The sequence below is a fragment of the Octopus bimaculoides genome, chromosome 27, assembly GCF_046866305.1.
Source record: "Octopus bimaculoides isolate indiv1 chromosome 27, ASM4686630v1, whole genome shotgun sequence".
NCBI lineage: Eukaryota > Metazoa > Mollusca > Cephalopoda > Octopoda > Octopodidae > Octopus > Octopus bimaculoides.
The window spans coordinates 18,277,608-18,292,607 of record NC_142954.1 but is presented as its reverse complement, the minus strand read 5'-3'; the positions used below and the strand labels follow the sequence as shown (position 1 = coordinate 18,292,607).

Genomic DNA, 15,000 nt, shown 5'->3' with positions numbered 1-15,000 from the left:
CCTTTACAGGGTCCCTTTCTTTCCTTTCTTCCTTCCTCTCATTCTCCCTTACATCTTCATCTCTATCGTTGTTCCCTTCCAGATGTTCCATGGAGTCTCGAACCCTCTTCCATTGTTTGTTTCTCAACGCTAAGTCTTCGGAGAATAGCAGTAATGCCCCTTTACGGGTCGTAAATGTTTTCGGCAACGAAATTTCATTGTTGACAAATTTTCTAAAAGGGTCTTCGGTCGTCGTTTCCACATTGTTGTTGTTGTTGTTGGTGGTGGTGGTGGTGCAACTGCTGTTCTTATTGTTGTTGCTACCGTTGTTTAAGGGACATTTCCGGTAGGGTTCAAGAGCAACTTTAGGGTACCTAAAACCTTTATTTGATCGCCGAACCAAGTTGAAGTAATCCTGTTGGAGAAAAGCAAATATATAAAAAACTAAGTTGTGTAAATTATGTATGTATATATGAACGTGTGTATATATGTGTATATGCTCTTTAAGAACACGTGTGTTTGAAAAGGTAACAAAAGCGCTCACACACTAGAAAAAACTTCCTCCCCAAAAACGTTAGTAACATCCTCATAAAAGATTTCGTAACATTTTTTTAAAAAATAATTTTTTAAAACAAATCACTTTTACACTTCAAAAACTGTATTAAGTAATCCTCATAGACTTTCAAAATATATACGTACAGTAATCCCTCGATTATCGCGGGTGTTACGTTCACCCCACCCCCACCCCCACCCCCACCGCGGATAGGTGAAAATCCGCGAAGTAGAAACAGTACTGTAAGGCGGTGAGCTGGCAGAAACGTTAGCACGCCGGTCGAAATGCTTAATGGTATTTCATCTGCCGTTACGTTCTGGGTTCAAATTCCGTCGAGGTCGACTTTGACTTTCATCCTTTCGGGGTCGATAAATTAAGTACCAGCTAATCACTGGGGTCGATGTAATCGACTTAATCCCTTTGTCTGTCCTTTTTTGTCACCTCTATGTTTAGCCCCTTGTGGGCAATATAGAAATAAGAAACAATACTGTACTGCATATTTTTTTAATTATTTTTATAATTTGCATATATTTATTTTATTATAAATGCATAACAACACCAGAGGAATGGGCGTAAGCTTAAATAATAAACCGCGATAGGTGAACCGCGATAAGTGAACCGCGATAGGTGAAGCGCGATATGATGACGAATTACTGTGTGTATATATATATATATATCTTTTATCTTATACTTGTTTCAATCATTAGACTGCGACCATGCTGGAGCACTGCCTCGAAGAATTGTTAATCGACTTAATCGACCCCAGTATTTTTTCCCTAAGCCTTGCATTTGCTGAAAACCGGTGTTGGTGAATGTTTCCCTAACTTAGCGGCTCGGTAAAATAGGACGGATAGAATAAGTAGCAGGCTTAACAACAAATGAGACCGAAAACTCTTCAAGGCGGTGCCCCAGCATGGCCGCAGTCAAATGACTTGAACAGTTAAAAGATAAAAGACATATATATGTGCGTGTGTGTGTGTGTATATGTGTGTGTGTATGTGTGTGTGTATGTGTCTGTGGCGGAGAGGTTCAGGCATATCTACACACGCTCACTTACACACATACACACACACACACACAGATACACACCCACACTCACACATACACACATGCAAACACACACCTACACGCACGCATACACACACACGCACACACATAATTATATACATTCTATTTAAATTCATCGATGCACATATGCATACACAGAAAATCGTATACATACATCAGTACATACATACATATATATATTTATACATGCACACGCAAGCATATACTTTATACATATATTACGTACATAGATACATACACATATACATACATACCCAAACATACACATACACACATCTCTCTCTCTCTCCTTATATATATAATATATATATATATATATATATATGTATGTATATGTATATCTATATATATATACGTATATATATATATATGTGTATATATATATACCTATATGTATGTACCTATATATATATATATATATATATATATATATATATATATATATATATATATATATATATATTTATATATATATACATACATACATATATATATATGTATATATATACATATATATGTATAGATGTATATATATATATATGTATATATCTGTGTGTATGCATGTATGTATATGTGTATGTACGTACGTGTGTATGGATCTATATACGTATGCACATCCGTATGTATGTTTGTCATGTATGTATTTATGCATCTATCTATCTATCTATCTATCTATCTATCTATCTATCTGTCTGTCTGTCTGTCTGTCTGTCTGTCTGTCTCTCTCTCTCTCTCTCTCTCTCTCTATATATATATATATATATATATATATATATTTATATATATATATATATATTTATATATATATATATATATATATATATATATATATATATATATATATATATATATATACATATATATACATGCATACATACATACATACATACATACATACATACATGCATACGCCTACTCAGCTGTCTTCGTTCCGTCTTGTTTGTTCCATTGTTTGTATTAGTTGACTCTAATCCCAGTGAAGTGTCAGCATAATCTTTTAATTTTCCAGCGAGCTTTATACGCACATTTATACACGCATACACATATATACATGCATATAGACATACATACTCATGTACACATTCATATATATCAATACACATATGTACACACGTCCATATATATACGTACATGTATGTATGTTGTGTATATTTTTCATTTTTTTTTTCATTTTATCTAGTTTCAGCTCATGAGCTGTGGCCATGCTGGGGCACCGCCATTTGGTGTTGCTACACAATTTTACTTCACGAATTTTACTTCAGGAATTGACATTTAGTGCATGAGAGAGTTTGATGCAGCTGCTCTCATCTGCACCTCCTGCCGTGAAGTTGGTTCATCTGGGACACCTGACAGGAAGAGGTCCAGCCTCATCTTGAAGACACCTACATCCACCGCAAGCAGGTCTCTCAGGTCCTTTGGGAGGATATTGAAGAGCTGTGGACCTCTGAAGCCCAGGCTATTGCAGTATCTTGTCCTACATCTTGATGGCAAATTTGGAGTCCTTGGCACTATGTAATGGCGTCCAGTTCTTTTATTTGTGTAACTTTCGATGCCAAAGTTTGGGACAATTCCTTCGAGGATCTTCCAGATGCATATTATGGCATATCTTTCTCGCCTACGCTCTAAGGAATAGAGTCTTAATTTCTTGAGTCTTTCCCAACAGCTTATATGCTGCATAGAGGCTATCTTCTTCGTGTAGCTTCGTTGGATTGCTTCAAGTTCTGAGATTAATTTGACACTGGTTGGTGACCATAGCTGAGAGCAATAGTCAAAGTGGCTTAGAACAAGTGTCCTCCAGAGGACCATCATGGTTTCCTGATCTCTTGTTCTAAAAGTCCTAAGAATCTATCCGGTCAGTCGCCTGCATTTCATTGACAATTTAGCAACATGAACATGAAAGTATGCATTATTACTCATGTAAATGCCCAGGTCTCGTACTGACTGTGCCTACATGTATATAAATATATATACATAGATATATATACATATGTGTATATATATGTATAATATATATATACATCTGTATATGTATATATATATATACATACATATATATATATATATATATATATATATATATATATATATAGTCAAAATAAGCAACAAGGATATCCAGAAGTAATGCAGTACGATCGTTTCAAGCAACTCCATTTAATTGAACAATGCAATCATTACATCAATTTAAATGCAAAGCAATCCTCAGCTGCATAAAGACATAGAATAGATTTGCCACACTTTCATTACATACATGCTTAAATACATACATACATCGCATACATACAAATACACGTACATACACACACACACACACACACACACACACACACACACACACACACATATGCATGCAAACATACATACATTCATACAGGTCTTTCTTCCTGATATCTTAATAGCTTCTAAGCTGGAGTGAAGGCAGCAAGTTCTTTGCCTATCTCCTTACCTTCTTGGAGATTTTAGGTATAATTATGCTAATATGTCCATCTGTTCTAATTTGAATTAAATTCTATGTCTTTCTGTAACTGAGGACTGCTCTGCATTTAAATTGATGTAATGGTTGCATTGTTCAATTAAATGGAATTGCTTGAAACGATCGTACTGCATTACCTCTGGATATCCTTGTTGCCTATGTTGATTTTAATCACCTTATTTTGAAATTGTATGGATAATTCCGTACTAAATTCTAATGCATCATCTTAAGTACCATATTCATCTCTCTCTCTCTCTCTCTCTCTCTCTCTCTCTCTCTCTCTCTCTCTCTCTCTCTCTCTCTCTCTATCTATCTATCTATCTATATATATATATATATATAATATGGTCGACAAATTCGCAATTTTACAACCTAAAGGCAGAAATATACGCATCAATAAAATGAACGGGCACTAAACAACACCAGTATTGCTAGAAATAAGAGTCAAAACATACATACATACATACATACATACGTACGTACATACATAGATGCAGACAGGTAGACAGGCAGACAACCGTAATTCATAAGCTACAAATGATCACGATATCAGGAGCAAGAAAAATCTGCAAGACCTCCTTAAGATTTATAGGACGTTTGTTAAAACAAGATGTTTTCCTCCTTGAACTCGCTGCCAAGGAGGTCGGTTGGTGAAGATTTGCACTAAATTCAGAAGAAGAGGATAAAAACATACACACACACATACATACATACATACATACATACATACATACATACATACATATATACATACGTACATATATACACACATACATATATACAAACATACATACATACGTACATAATACATACATACGTACGTACATACATACATACATACATATATACATACATACATACATGCATATATACAAACATACATAATACATACATACGTACATACGTACATAATACATACATACGTATATACATACATACATACGTACGTACGTACATACATACAAGCATATATACATACATACGTACATATATATACATACATAAATACACACATACATACATACATACATACATATATACAAACATACATAATACATACATACGTACATAATACATACATACGTATATACATACATACATACGTACATATATATACATACATAAATACACACATACATACATACATATATACAAACATACATACATACATACACACATACATACATACATACACACACATACATACATACATACATATACATACATACATACATACAAACATACATACACACATACATACATACACACATACACACACACATACATACATACATATACATACATACAAACATACATACATACACACATACATACACACACACATACATACATGCATACATATACATACATACATACATACATACATAATTCATACCTTACAGATGATCAGATATGAAGGACCATAAAAATCTTTAAGACCTACTTAAGGCTTAAAGATGATAAACAAAACAACAGGCTTTCCGTCACAACCATGCTACCAACGTGGTGGCCGGTCAAGATTTATGCATGTATGAACGTAAACTTCTGCTTTCAGTTGGAGGGCTGCGGTCATGCTGGGGCACCACCGTTAGATGTGCCACACTTTCATTAGATACATGCATGCGTACATATATGCATGCATAAATACATACATACATCACATACATACAAATACACCTACACACACACACACACACATATATATATATATATATATACATATAAATATATAGCAATAAGAAAATGGAGGGGATTTATAGGTGGTATTTATCAACTTGCAGACATTGTATTGTGTCAATTTACTTGTTTATTTGTTTACTAAAAGGACAATAATAACAATATACAAACACATGTGACTGGGTATTCTTCCAGCAGAATATTGGATAGATATTATCCCTTAGTGGGGTGGGGTGGATTCACAACCCCTAACTTTCTTGGATATATATATATATATATATATATATATATATATATATATATATATATATATATATATATATCAAAAATTTATATAAGAGTTTTGACGCTAATATCCATTTATATTAAAGTTTATTACCTATGTCAACATTTCTGTATAAGGTTAAATTCAACTCTTAATTCAAGTTAAATAAGTAAATTACCTTACACATCCTCAGGGTAAAAAGTAAACACCAAAAAAGATTTATAATCTCTAAGCCTGATTCATATTCAAATTCCTCCTTAAATAAAAGTCCGTCTAAGGGAGAAAACCCTAATAATATTATTAATTATAAACAATCAAGTAATATAAATCATTGATCACTGGTAATAAATTCTAAACTAAGCATTTCGCCCGGCGTGCTAACGCTTCTGCCAGCTCGCCGCCATACATACATACATACATACATACATACAACAGAATCAAGGGCAAGCATGACTGTATGGTATAGAAGTTAGCTTCGTACCCACGCGTTTTTAGGTTCAGTCCTACTGTGAGGTATCTTGGAGCAATGTTTTCTACGGTAGCTTCGGACCGACCAACGCCTGTAAATTAATTTGGAACAATGCAACGCCCGGGTCTGGGAATCGAACTCATGATCTTGCAGTCGTGAGTGCAACACCTTAACCACTGAGCCATGCAGAGAGAGAGAGAGAGAGAGAGAGAGAGAGAGATAGAGGAGAGAGAGAGAGAGAGAGAGAGAGAGAAAGAGAGAGATAGAAAGAAAGAGATAGATAGATAGATAGAAGGGTTAATGGCTGAACGGATGGAGTTGACGTGTCAAGTAGTGATGTGTACAAATATAATCTTGTTTCCAAATATAATCTTGTTTCCACTTCAAATATGCTTGAGACGTAATCCGGGACAGACGTAATCGACTTAAACCGCCTCCCCCAACATTGCTGGCAATGAGCCAAAATTTGAAACTAATACTTCACTATTGTTTAAAGAGCTGGACTTCCTATTAATTGCAATATTTGAGTCAGATCCAAAGACAAGGTCAACGCTCCTATGTTGATTCCATTCCTACGTCTCTGGATCATGTCGGTACTGGTTTTCGATATATACAAAGACAGACAAGGCTTGATCTGGGTTCTTTGAGATAATCTTTATTTCAACGCTGCTTATCTTGCTTGTCTTCTTTGTATAAATAGTGTTTAACATTTACTTGACATTATACCTCTGTTTTTCTCTTTCGTTTATTTTTTTCCAAATTTGTAGTTATATTATTATTATTATTATTATTATTATTATTATTATTATTATTATTATTATTATTATCATCATCTGTATTGAATTTCTATGTGTGCACATGAACGTTTGTAAGTGCGTATGTATGTAGGCGTGTATTATGTCTCTCTCTCTCTCTCTCTCTCTCTCTCTCTCTCTATATATATATATATATATATATATATATATATATATATATATATATATACCGGAGTAAGCACATGAAATGTGCAACAAGGTGGAAAAAAGAGTACTCAAATACCAGAGGTAGAGTAATATGCTTTATTTAAAAGCAGCAGAAATATAACAAAAAAACCGTTACTCTGAGTTTCACGTTCCCGATGAACGGGAACGTGAAACTCAGAGTAACGTTTTTTTTGTTATATTTCTGCTGCTTTTAAATAAAGTATATATATATATATATATATATATATATATACACACACACACACACACATATAAATGCATATATGTATGTATGTATCTATCTATCTATACGCACACACATATATATATATATATATGCATATATATATATATATGTGTGTGTAGAACACAAAGAATATCGCGGTACACGTGTTTCAAGCTTTATAAACAACCTGTTATTACATCAGCATCGGTATATTATTGATATAAAAGATGGTTTAAATCTCTCTTCAGCCGCAAACACTGTTAGTCTAAAGATTACATCACAAATGAAAAAGTACACTTAGTATTATCCATTATAATAGGTTTAACACATCTCTTTAAACAGGTATATTTGTATAAAGGTTCGTTGGATTTCAAAAATCTGCCCATACTGTACCACTATTCAGCATAATCCTTCGTGTTCTGTTTTCAATTTATGCTTGATATATTCTCTCACCTCTGCCACTATCTGGCATATACAGGTGCTTACACTTATCAAGTATTACCTCTAAACTTACAGTACCTACGTGATATATATATATATACTAGCAGAGGCACCCGGCGTTGCCCGGGAATTAAATTGTTGCTTGTATACTGGATGAAAAAAAGCAAAATATGCTGTATAGAAAATTGAGGACATTCTGTAGATGAACTCTCAGATGAATGATGGCTGGGCGCCTCTCATGAATGGGAAAATTGAAGATGCGCCAAAAAGCCTCATTGGTACTTGGCAACTTTTACGAAAATTAAAGTGGGGATTAAATGAAAAAAATGATTTACGTGAATATCCTCACAAGAGTAATTGAAATAAATGGCGATTGTGGAACCCCCCCCCCACGCACGCACGCACGCACTCACGCACGCACACACAAACAGAGTATCACACATCAGATGAAATGGACGTGTGTGTGTGTGTGACAGAGAGAGAGAGAGAGTGAGAGAGAGAGAGGTCATGTATACGTACATGCATAAATATGCATAGATCTTTGTGTGTGTGTGCGTGTGTATGAGAGAGAGAGAGAGAGAGAGTAAATACTACATGCACGCTACGTCAATACCGGAAGTTGACATTGAGGAACCTTTTTAAAGAAGTGAATCATAAATATAAAGCAATATTATTTATTTTTAATTAAAAAAATCAAATGAAGAGCCTAACATTTATCCAAGGTCAAATTATTCATGCATCACAAGTATGAAAGCATTTGGTGAAGTCGATTTCACGTGAAAAGCGAATACACAGACATCTCTGTTTTATATATTAGAAGATATTTATATATATATATATATATATATATATATCCTGACAGGAAAATAAATCTCGAACGCATTAAGATACAAAGATTGGGTATTTAACCTTACAAGACGAGAAAAATCACAAGAAAGCGTCTACGGGAATATCTATAAAAGATTACAGTACATAGATGCATATGCACACACACGCATATATATATTTGGGTATTATATACACATACCTTGTGTGTTGATGTGACAAAGGATTTCCAGACAATAGTCATAAGATAAAATAAAAGCAGTAAGAAACGAGTGAAGAACGAATATATTGTGAGTGTGTTTATTTGGGGGGAAAAAAATAACCATCCCGAAATATAACAACATTTGTTTCAACACACGATTTCACATCAAGAATCTTGAAAAACAAGTTCATGGAAGAAAAGTTTTCCGTTTGTTTGGATTAAACTACCAGCATCTTTAGAGCAAAACTTTTGAATGTTGTCCGCCTGCTTTACCACCTCTGACCCTCACTCACTCTCACTCCGTTTGTTGTTTTACTCTTCTTTCCCTTTAGTGTGACCGTCGGTTACGACGACGAGGGTCCCAGCTGATACGATCAACGGAACAGCCTGCTCGGGAAATGAACGTGCAAGTGACTGAGCACTCCACAGACACCCTTAACGTAGTTCTCAGGGAGATTCAGCGTGACACACAGTGTGACAAGGCTGGTCCTTTGAAATACAGGTACTACTCATTTTTGTCAGCTGAGTGGACTGGAGCAACGTGAAATTAAGTGTCTTGTTCAAGGACACAACGCGTCGCCGGGAATTGAACTCATGACCTTACGATCGTGAGACGAATGCCCTAACCCAAAATATATATATGTCTACCTGTTTATCTCTCTCTCTCTCTCTCTCTCTCTCTCTCTCTCTCTATATATATATATATATATATATATATATATATATATATATATATATATCAAATTAAAACATAGGGTAAAAAAATCAGATATTAATTAATATCGATTTATTACCAGGAAGCTAGCACATTCAAAGAATCAGAGATTCAGAAAAAATATCTGAGATCTTAGGGGATTAATGTATATGTTTATATATAACGATGACCACTAAAGTGGACATTTAATGTGCTACAAATAGACGCAATATGTGGTCTATTTCTAGCACATTAAATGTTCACTTTAGTGGTCATCGTTATACATAAATATACACACACACACACACACACACACACACATATATATATATATATACATATAAGTTAAAAAAAAACAACAATGTGAGGACGTGATACGGATAGTGTTATTGGACGCTCGGAATGAGGGGACAAACGCAAACACACAGACACAGACACACACACACACATAGATATATACATATACATACACACACATGTGTATGTGTATACGATGGGCTTCTTTCAGTTTCCGTCTACCAGATCCACTCACATGTGGTTGGGAAGCAAGCTTCTTACCACACAGCCACACCTGCACCTATATGGAAAAAATTTAGATAAATCCCAAATGCATGCATACATACATACATACATACATACACACATACACACATACATACACACATGTCTTTTATCTTTGACTTGTTTCAATCAGCCTGCGACCATACTGGGGCATCGCCTTGAAGAATATTTAGTCGAATGAATCAACCCCCAGTACTATTTTTTTCAAGACGGGTACTTATTCCAACGAACACTTCCGGCCGAACCGCCTATTTACGTGAACGTAAACACACCAACGCCGGTTGTCAAGCGGGTGGGGAGACAAGCATAGACACAAAGACACACACACACACACACACACGTTCACGAGAAGACTTTGGTCGACCCAAGGCTGTAATAGAAGACCCTTGCCCAATGTGCCATGCAGTGGGGCTGAACCCGGAACCATGTGGTTGGGAAGCAAACTTCTTACCGCACAGCCACAACGTGTCTAGACACACACATTCATACATATGCATTTATAAATACACAAACATACATAAAGAAATACATGTCATGCATACATACATACATACATACATAATACATACATAAATACATACATAATACATACATAAATACATACATAATACATACATACACATATGCATACATAAGTACATACACGTATGTATTTATAAATACACACATGTATACGTAAAAACATACATAAGTAATACGTACAAACCGCTACATGCATAGACACATACACATAAACATATATACGACGTCCCTAATACATACATACACACATACATACACACATACATACTACACGGACATACGGCGCTCATGAAATCCCACCAAAAAATCACAGCCTCTTACCTGTGGTTCCAGGTAAACACTGATCAAAGAATTCCCTTTTCCTGTTTCCACTTCACCTACTCCGCGACTCAGCCGTGACAGGTTCAATTTCTGGCTGTGGGTGGTTGTCATCTTGACGCTAACAGACAATACTCTCGTTCATTAACCCCCTCTCTTTCTCTCTACTCTCTCCCACACCTATCTCTTTCACCTCTCTTTCCCCTTCTCGCCTTTTCTCCCTCTCTCTCTCCTCTCTCCCTTCAACCCACGTCTCTCACTCTGCCTTCCGCTTTACTTTCCCTCTCTCTCCCTCTTTCTTCTCCCTATCTTCTCTCTCTCTCGGCCTATCGCTCTACTCTAATTCTGACTCTCTCTCCCTCTTTTGTTTCACTCTCTCTTTCTCCTGCCCTCTCTCCCTCTCTCTCTCTTTCACCCCCTCTTTGTCTTTCTGTCTCCTTCTCTACCTATCTGTCTCTCTCCTTCTCTCTCTCTCTCTCTTTGCCTCTCCTCCTTTCTCTTCTCTCTCTCTCCCCCTTACTGTCTGTCTGTCTCTCCTCTCTCTTGTCTCCCTCTCTCTCTCTCTTTCTCCCCCTTCTATCCTCTATCTCTCATCGTGTCTTTCCAACTCTAATCCCTTCCTCTCCCCCTTTCTCTCTCTCTCCCTCCCTCTCTGCCGTTCCTCCTCTCTCTTCCCTCTCTCTCCCCTTCTGTCTGTCTCTCCTCCTCCTCCTCTCTCACCATCTACCCCTCTCTCGCACCAACCAGCAACCAATCACCTTCAGTCACACTCACTTTACACACCTGACAACTCCTTATTCACATATCGGCTGCTCTATTCATTCATGTGGCGGCGGTGGCGTTGCTGATGTTGGTGGTAGTGACGGAAGCGGTGGTGGTGGAAGTGGTTGTTGTGGTGGCGGCGGCGACGGTGATAGTTAATGGTGGTGGTGGTGGTGGTGGTGGTTGTGGTGGTCGTGTCCGGTGGTGACGTTGGCGGTGTTGGTGGCGTTGCTGGTACTGACTGAGGCGGCGACGGCGGCATTTATAGTTGTGACGGTGTTATTAGTGGTGGCGGCGGCGGCGGCGGTGGTGGTGGTGGTTGTGGTAGTATTACTATTATCGTTGTTGTTGATAGTGGTGGCGGCGACAGTGGCCGTGCTGGTTGTGTTATAGTTGGTGGTGGAATAGCGTCGATTTTGGTGACGCTGGCTTTGGTTTGGTGGTAAATGTAGAAGAAAGGTGTGTGTGTGTGTGTGGGTGTGTTTATACATGCATAATCTGTAATACCTTTTACTTAGAGTGCGGCCATGCTGGGGCACCGCTTTGAAGAATTTTGACTTAAAGAGTCGACCTCAAGGCGGGTACCTATTCAATCGAATTTTGCCGAACCGCTAAGTTATGTGGACATAAACAAACCAACACCAGTTGTCAAGACATTTGAAGCCAGCTGAGTGGACTGGAGCAACGTGAAATAAAGTGTCTTGCTCAAGGACACAACGCGGCGCCGGGATTCGAACTCACGACCTTACGATTGTGAGCCGAATGACCTAACCACTGAGCCACGCGCCTTCACATACATACATACATACCTGATGTTGTTGAAATTCTAATGAAGGAGCCATGGATCTGGGTTAGAAACCGGCTCTTCCTCTATTGGCAAGAATTCTTGAAATAAAACTGTATACATACATACATACATACATACATACATACAAGTATACATATGTACATACGTACATATACATACATACATGCTTACATACATACATGCATAAATACATACATACATACACGCATGGTTGCACGCATGTGCGCACACATGCATCGTTATACGCATTCACACTCATACATATGCATGGATGTACGTAGACATACATACGCAGATGGTTATACCCATACACACAAGCCTGGATATACTCACTCACACACATGGTTACACACACATGGTTACACACACATACGTGCATGGATGTATGCTAGCACACACACACACACATACGCACACACACGCATACCCGCACACACGTACGACAATACTCACACACACACACTCATTGATATAGTCGTACACACAAACGCATGATTATACACACACACACACACATACTCACGCGTGCGCGCATTCATGCATGGTTATACACATATCCAAACAAATGCAATGGTATACGCACACACACACGAACATGGATGTATATACACACACGCACACGTACGCAAGCTTACAAGCATACACATATGCACATGGTTTTGCGCACGCACACACACACACACTCACAAACACACATGGTTATACGCACACATGCACACACACGTGCACACACATGGGTATATGCATACAAACACGCACACACACATGGTTATAGGCACACACACACACAGATTCACATATGCACATAGGTACTAACTGCACACACACACACACACACACACACACACACACACACACACACACACACACCTCGCCCCTTCTTTCCAAACCACCCGTCCACCCGGCAATCCTGCTATCCTGCAACCCGGCAACCTGGGCTTTTGTAAATTGAGAAGTACAAATCTTATCAGTTGATTAACGATACAACCATTGTTCATTCCTCAAATATTTAGTTTCTTATATCACACTCCTACTTATTCTTTGTCTTCTTCTCCTCCTCCTCCTCCTCCTCTTCTTTTTGTTACACCTGTTCACATGCAAAACCCTTATACTAACACACACACATACATATATACTCATTGTCTTTCATAATTTAAACCTTTTGTCGTTGGCAGAATCGTTAGAACGCCAACCAAAATACTAAGCGGCATTTCGTCCGTCTTTACGTTCTAAGTTCAAATCCCGCCAGGATCACCTTTGCCTTTCATCCTTTCGAGGTCGATAAAATAATATGTACCAGTTGAACTCTGGGGTCAATGCCAAAATTTCAGGCCTTGCGCCTGTAGCAGAAAGGATTATTATTATTACTATTAAGCCGGCGACCTTAGCAGAATCGATGACGCGACGGGCAAATTGCATAACAGAGTTTTCGAGCTGGCAGAACCGTTAGCACGCTGGGCAAAATGCTTAGCGGCATTTCATCTGTTATTACGTTCTGAGTTTAAATTCCGCCCCTGGTCGACTTTGCTTTTCATCCTTCCGGGATCGATAAAATAAGTACCGGTTGAACGCTGGGGTTGATGCAATCAACTTACTCCCGCCCTGAAATTGCTGTCTTTGTGCCTATACAAGAAGGAATTATTATTATTATTATTATTATTATTATTATTATTATTATTATTATTATTATTATTATTATTATTATTATTCAGTAGTTTTATTTTTATAACGTACTTTCACTTCACTACCGAGCGCAGCTCTGTGTGCCTTGGGTATGTGCTGTGGTTTGCTGTGATGCTCTTATCAAGTGTTTTGCGTAGGATGTGTGCAGTACCCAGTAGTGCTATTTTCTGTATGTTATATATATTTGTAAGTCCTGGTGTTTTTGTTATGTATTTGTCTGAATATCTTTTTATTATACCTAAGGCACCTACTATGATAGGAATTGTTTCTGTTTTTAGATTCCACATTCGAGTTACCTCTATTTCCAGGTCTTTGTATTTTGAAAGTTTCTCCATTTCTTTTAGGGAAATGCTGTCATCTGCTGGTATTGATACATCAATTAGAAAGCATTTTTTTCCTTCATGATCTTTGACAACTATATCTGGTCTATTGGCCTTAATTTCTCTATCTGTGTGTATTGGCATATCCCAGAGTATGGTTGCTTTCTCGTTTTCTGTGACCTTTTCTGGCGTGTG

At 37.3% G+C, this 15,000-nt stretch overlaps 2 protein-coding genes across 4 annotated transcripts in view; one reads left to right on the top strand and one right to left on the bottom strand.

Moving 5' to 3' along the window:
- The window catches only part of LOC106875203 (uncharacterized), a 50,097-nt gene extending 38,595 nt beyond the window's left edge, over nucleotides 1-11,502 (bottom strand). The window contains exons 1-2 of one of the 2 annotated variants that reach the window (XM_089343650.1): nucleotides 11,236-11,502; nucleotides 1-394 (exon numbers count right to left, since the gene is read on the bottom strand). The exon at nucleotides 1-394 is cut by the window's left edge and continues 101 nt beyond it. In XM_089343650.1, the coding sequence (XP_089199776.1) occupies nucleotides 1-394; nucleotides 11,236-11,346 (505 nt within the window). In that variant the 5' untranslated portion in view covers nucleotides 11,347-11,502. The remainder of the gene's footprint in view (nucleotides 395-11,235) is intronic. The other variant, XM_089343652.1, reaches the window with a different exon arrangement.
- The window catches only part of LOC106875205 (uncharacterized), a 206,840-nt gene that overhangs the window by 184,333 nt on the left and 7,507 nt on the right, over nucleotides 1-15,000 (top strand). The window lies entirely within an intron of this gene.